We start from the raw sequence: 5,081 nt of genomic DNA, 5'->3' as shown, positions 1-5,081 counted from the left end.
GGTCCCGCCCACCCAGACACCGCCCACTTCCCGGCCGGAGCCTGCGGCCCAGTCTCCGACCGCCCCACTGTCTTCCGGGGTGCCCCCCTCTTCTCCCAGACTGTCTTCAATAAAAACTGAGCTTCCCGCGGCCACGCGAGCCTTCTCCTTCCTTGCGGAAAAAGGCGGCGGGCGTAGATTGTGGGGCCGTCCCCCGCAGGCCTCCAGGCCGCATCCATCCCTTTGTGGGGCGCTCCCACCTGAGGCCCTCGCGCACTCTGAAGGCGCCCCCCATAAGAAACAAAGACCAGTTAAATTTTATTGGGAGCCGGGGTGGGGGTGGGGCGGAACGGAAGCGTCAGCCAGCAGAGGCCCGCGGAAGCCCCTACTCCTGGTCCTTGGCGTCGCCGTGCGTGATGACGTAGCAGATGTTTTTGTAGTCGACGTTGCCGCCCACGTCCGGGGGGAAAGCAGCCCACATGTTCTTGATCTGGGGAAACACGCAGGGGCGTCTCGCACCGGCCGTTAGGCTTCCCTCCCCCAGCCCCTTTGCTGCTGCGGCCCCGCCGCGGGGCCCACTCACCTCCTCCGGGGTGAAGCGGTCACACTGCGTGGTCAGCAGCTCCTCCAGGCTGGAGAGAGGTGATACACGGGGAGTTGCGATTGGGTTCCTGGTTCCTTTCCACTCCCTCGCACCTCATCCCCTTTGCCAGCCCCAGCCTCCCCCGAAAACCCAGGTCACTCTACTTCCTTCATTGGCCTCCCAGACACTCGCTTTTGCCCTCTCCGCTCACATTTGCTGTGAAAATGCAGTCTTGCCGCCCATTACCACAATCTTAACTACTCCCTGACCTCTGACAGTGACTAACCTTTCGTAGGAATTTTTGGGGGTTTTTTTGTTTGTTTTGAGACAGGGTCTCGCCCTGATGCCCAGGCAGGAATGAAGTGGTTTGATCATAGCTCACTGCAACCTGGAACTCCTGGGCTCAAGGCATCTTCCTGCCTCAGCCTCTAGCGTAGCTGCGACTATAGGTGTTTGTCACCACGCCGGCGATTTTTTTTTGTTTTTTGTTTTTGGAGACGGAGTTTTGCTATTGTTGCCCAGGTTGGAGAGCAGTGGCATGATCTCGGCTCACTGCAACCTCCGGCTCCAGGGTTCAAGCGATTCTCATGTCTCAGTCTCCCGAGTAGCTGGGACTGCAGGCGCCCGCCACCACGCCCAGCTAATTTTTGTATTTTTTGTAGAAACGGGGTTTCACCATGTTGGCTAGGCTGGTCTTGAATTCCTGACCTCACGGGATCCGCCCGCCTTGGCCTCCCAAAGTGCTGGGATTACAGGCATGAGCCACTGCGCCTGGCCAGCCGGCGAATTTTTTAGTTAATTGTTTAGAAACAGGGTCATGCTGCGTTACCCAGGCTGATCTCAAACTCCTGTCCACAAGCGAATCCTGTCTCCGCCTCCCAAAGCACTGGGATTATAGGCCTGAGCCACAGGGCCCAGCCTTGGTAGGAATTTAAGGAGGCTTTCAGTGTGGGAGCAGCTGGTGGAGTGGGGGAAGGGTTGGAAGGGTGGGAGAGCTGATGCTTACAACTTCTTCTTGATGGTGCCCTTTCCTTCAGGGTCCAGGACCTTGAAGGCTCCAGTTATCACATCCTCAGGGTCGGCACCTGGGGGGGACAGAGGGCACATGAAGCTGATGGGTCCCTGAAGGATCTGGGAAAAGGCAGCTGGGGCCATGGATCCAGGACACTCCACTCACCCTTGAGCTTTTCCCCGAACATGGTCAGGAAGACGGTGAAGTTGATGGGACCACTGGCTTCCTTCATCATGGCATCCAACTCCTCATTCTTCACATTGAGGCGGCCTGGAGGGGGTTGGGGGAAGCGTGGGCTGGAGCAGCCTCCTGGGGCCAGGCCTGTGCTTCCTACTAATTCAGATGATCACGTCCATTTTTCAGCTGGGTAGACTGAGGCCCAAGGTGGAGCTGACAGGGCTGGAACCCAAGGCCACTGAATTTCCTAGACTCTGCAGCCTTGAATATTCCCACCTGGAGGTAGGGGGCTCACCCATGGCTGCGAAGGTGTCCCGAAGGTCCTCCTTGTCGATAATACCATCACGGTTCTGGTCGATCACAGTGAAGGCCTGGGGAGGGCCGGGGTAGGGAGGGTTAGGTCTCCCATGGCCCAGCCTCAGCATCCCTACCCCAGGCAGATCAGATGCTGGCTCCCAGCCAGCTGTCCTCTTCCACCCCAAGCAGGGAGGGGAGGAAGGAATTCTAAACCTTTCCCCTCCTTTGAACAGGTGCACATTCCAGGGAGAGGGCGGGGGAGAGGGCCAGCAGGGCTGTTTTTGGTCAGTCTTCCAGTTTCCCTTGTCCCCTCACCTCCTTGAACTCCTGGATCTGAGTCTGGTCAAACATGGAGAAGACGCTGGAACTTCCACCCTCTACTGCCCTTCTCTTGGCCTTCTTGGGTGCCTGGAGGGTGAGGGTTGAACAAAGGGGCCCATGGATGAGTCCCTCCACCTCTCTGGGAGCAATGAATTAGATTCAGAATTCTTTGAGTCCCTGTTCCTAAAGCAGCCCTTTAGCCTGAGTCTCCCCTTCCTTGGGGCCTCTTTGCTGAGGGGGCTTGCTTTGATTGCATTCCCCAAATTCCCCTCTGTGGCTCCTGGGTCTCCAACTCTTTATCCCCTACAATGGGTGGAAGCTTCTTCTCAGTGCCCTGAGCCTAGCTCCTCTGAGCCCCAGACTTGCTGAGGCTCAGCCACTCATTTGCCCTGATTGAGCCTCTTCTCTTTTCTTTCTTTTCTTTTCTTTTTTCGAGACAGAGTCTTGCTCTGTCACCCAGGCTGGAGTGCAGTGCTGCGATCGCGGCTCACCGCAACCTCTGCCTCCCGGGTTCAAGCGATTCTTATGCTCCAGCCTCCTGAGTAGCTGGGATTACAGGCATGCACCACCATGCCGAGTTAATTTTTGTGTTTTTAGTAGAGACCGGATTTCACCATGTTGACCAGGATGGTCTCAAACTCCTGGCTTCAAGTGATCCAACCGCCTTGGCCTCCCAAAGTGCTGGGATTACAGGCATGAACCACAGCACCTGGCCCCAGCTTCTACTTTCTCATTTGTAAAATGGGATGGGAGTTATTGCCCGGCTGGTGCCAGAGCACTTTAGGAAGATGGAATACAGGAACGAATGGGTCAGGTTTTGAGAGGGACTGGGGCCCTGTGAGTTGAATGTCTGGGCGGATTATCATTGATTGGATCCTTAAGGCCATCACACGGTCTGTTTTCCATCAGTGATGCCGAGAAAGAGACGAGCATCCTTTTAACTTTTTGTTGGACTGGGAACCAGCTACTTTCTTTCAAAGGGTGAGGCTGCCCTGAGGTCTAAGGGATCTGAGCAGGGGTTGGAGGATTCTCACTCACCATGTCTTCAGTCTCCTGGGGGGCAAGGCAGCGGCTCCAGCTGGAAAGAAGCAGGGAGTCAGCATGGGGCAGTTCCTCTGGGGTTATATAGTCCTGCCCCAGGGAGCCCTTAACATACCAAGGTAACCTTAGCCCTGTGGGTGCCCACCCCAGATACCAAAATAGCCCAACTTAGGGCCTTTCCTTTCTTGGAGGGCCAGCAGCAGCTGGAGACCAGGGGGGAGGAAGGGGGAGAGAAGGTCTTGCGATGCATGTCTCACTAGGGCCTGGGCAAGAAGGGATGTTCTTTCTCCCAAAGAGGGGCTGGAATGTGCCAGAGTTTAGAGAGGACCCAACCCAAGGCATCGTTCTGGGAGATACATGAACCAGATCCTGTACCCCTGAGTGGGGTGGGCTCAGATTTATTTATTTATTTATTTATTTATTTTTATTTATTTTTTTTGAGAGGGAGTCTAGCTCTGTCACCCAGGCTGGAGTGCAGTGGCCAGATCTCAGCTCACTGCAAGCTCCGCCTCCCGGGTTTACGCCATTCTCCTGCCTCAGCCTCCCGAGTAGCTGGGACTACAGGCGCCCGCCACCTCGCCCGGCTAGTTTTTTTTTGTATTTTTTAGTAGAGATGGGGTTTCACTGTGTTAGCCAGGATGGTCTCGATCTCCTGACCTCGTGATCCGCCCGTCTCGGCCTCCCAAAGTGCTGGGATTATAGGCTTGAGCCACCGCGCCCGGCCGGGCTCAGATTTAAACCCAGTAAACATCCGGGTGCAGTGGTTCACACCTGTAATCCCAGCACTTTGGGAGGCTGAGGTGGGAGGATTTTTGAGGCCAGGAGTTCAGGACCAGCCTGGGCAACATAGTGAGACCCCTGTCTCAATTTTTTTGTTTTTTAAGACAGAGTCTCGCTCTGTTGCCCAGGCTGGAGTGCAGTAGTAGCGTGATCTTGGCTCACTGCAACCTCCACCTTCCCGATTCAAGTGATTCTCCTGCCTCAGCCTCCCGAGTAGCTGGGATTATAGGTGTGCCAAGACACCAGGCTAATTTTTTTTTTTTTTTTTTTTTTTTTGAGACGGAGTCTCGCTCTGTCGCCCAGACTGGAGTGCGGTAGTGTGATATCGTCTCGCTGCAACCTCCACCTTCCCGATTCAAGTGATTCTCCTGCCTCAGTAGCTGGGATTATAGGTGTGCCAAGACACCAGGCTAATTTTTTTTTTTTTTTTTGTATTTTTAGTAGAGATGGGGTTTCATTCACCATGTTGGCTAGGGTGGTCTCAATCTTCTGACATTGTGATCCATCCGCCTTGGCCTCCCAAAGTGCTGCAATTACAGGTGTGAGCCACTGTGCCCGGCCCCCAGTCTCTATTTTAAATTAATAAAATAAACCCAGTAAACATGGATTGAACGCACACAGTGTGCCTTGTGCTAGGCTGGGCTTTGTAGGTGCACTTTGGCAGACACAATCCGTCTACCCCCACATGGTGGAGTTCATAGTCGAGTGTGTGTAAGTGTGAGGATGGTAAGAAAGAGCCGTCTGTGGAAGCTGAGGGATCAGGTGGATCTCCTACCTCCCTTCAAGGAGAGGGGAATTTTTTTTTTTTCTTTTTGAGATGGAGTCTTGCTCTTGTCGCCTGGCTGGAGTGCAATGGTGTGATCTTGGCTTACTGCAATCTCCACCTTCTGG

The 5,081-nt window shown here is 54.6% G+C and overlaps 1 protein-coding gene across 3 annotated transcripts in view; it reads right to left on the bottom strand.

Moving 5' to 3' along the window:
- Positions 1–273: 273 nt before the first annotated feature.
- MYLPF (myosin light chain, phosphorylatable, fast skeletal muscle) overlaps positions 274–5,081 on the bottom strand; it is a 7,615-nt gene continuing 2,807 nt past the window's right edge. For 2 of the 3 annotated variants that reach the window (XM_011982456.1, XM_011982457.1), the window contains exons 3-9: positions 3,408–3,447; positions 2,364–2,456; positions 2,047–2,122; positions 1,740–1,844; positions 1,569–1,647; positions 563–611; positions 274–469 (exon numbers count right to left, since the gene is read on the bottom strand). In XM_011982456.1, coding sequence (XP_011837846.1) covers positions 365–469; positions 563–611; positions 1,569–1,647; positions 1,740–1,844; positions 2,047–2,122; positions 2,364–2,456; positions 3,408–3,410 — 510 coding nt within the window. In that variant the 5' untranslated portion in view covers positions 3,411–3,447 and the 3' untranslated portion in view covers positions 274–364. Of the gene's footprint in view, positions 470–562; positions 612–1,568; positions 1,648–1,739; positions 1,845–2,046; positions 2,123–2,363; positions 2,457–3,407; positions 3,489–5,081 lie in introns of those variants that run through there. The other variant, XM_011982455.1, reaches the window with a different exon arrangement.

The sequence above is a fragment of the Mandrillus leucophaeus genome, unplaced genomic scaffold (assembly GCF_000951045.1).
Source record: "Mandrillus leucophaeus isolate KB7577 unplaced genomic scaffold, Mleu.le_1.0 Scaffold24, whole genome shotgun sequence".
Taxonomy (NCBI): Eukaryota; Metazoa; Chordata; class Mammalia; order Primates; family Cercopithecidae; genus Mandrillus; species Mandrillus leucophaeus.
This window is presented reverse-complemented; position numbering and strand designations above follow the sequence as displayed.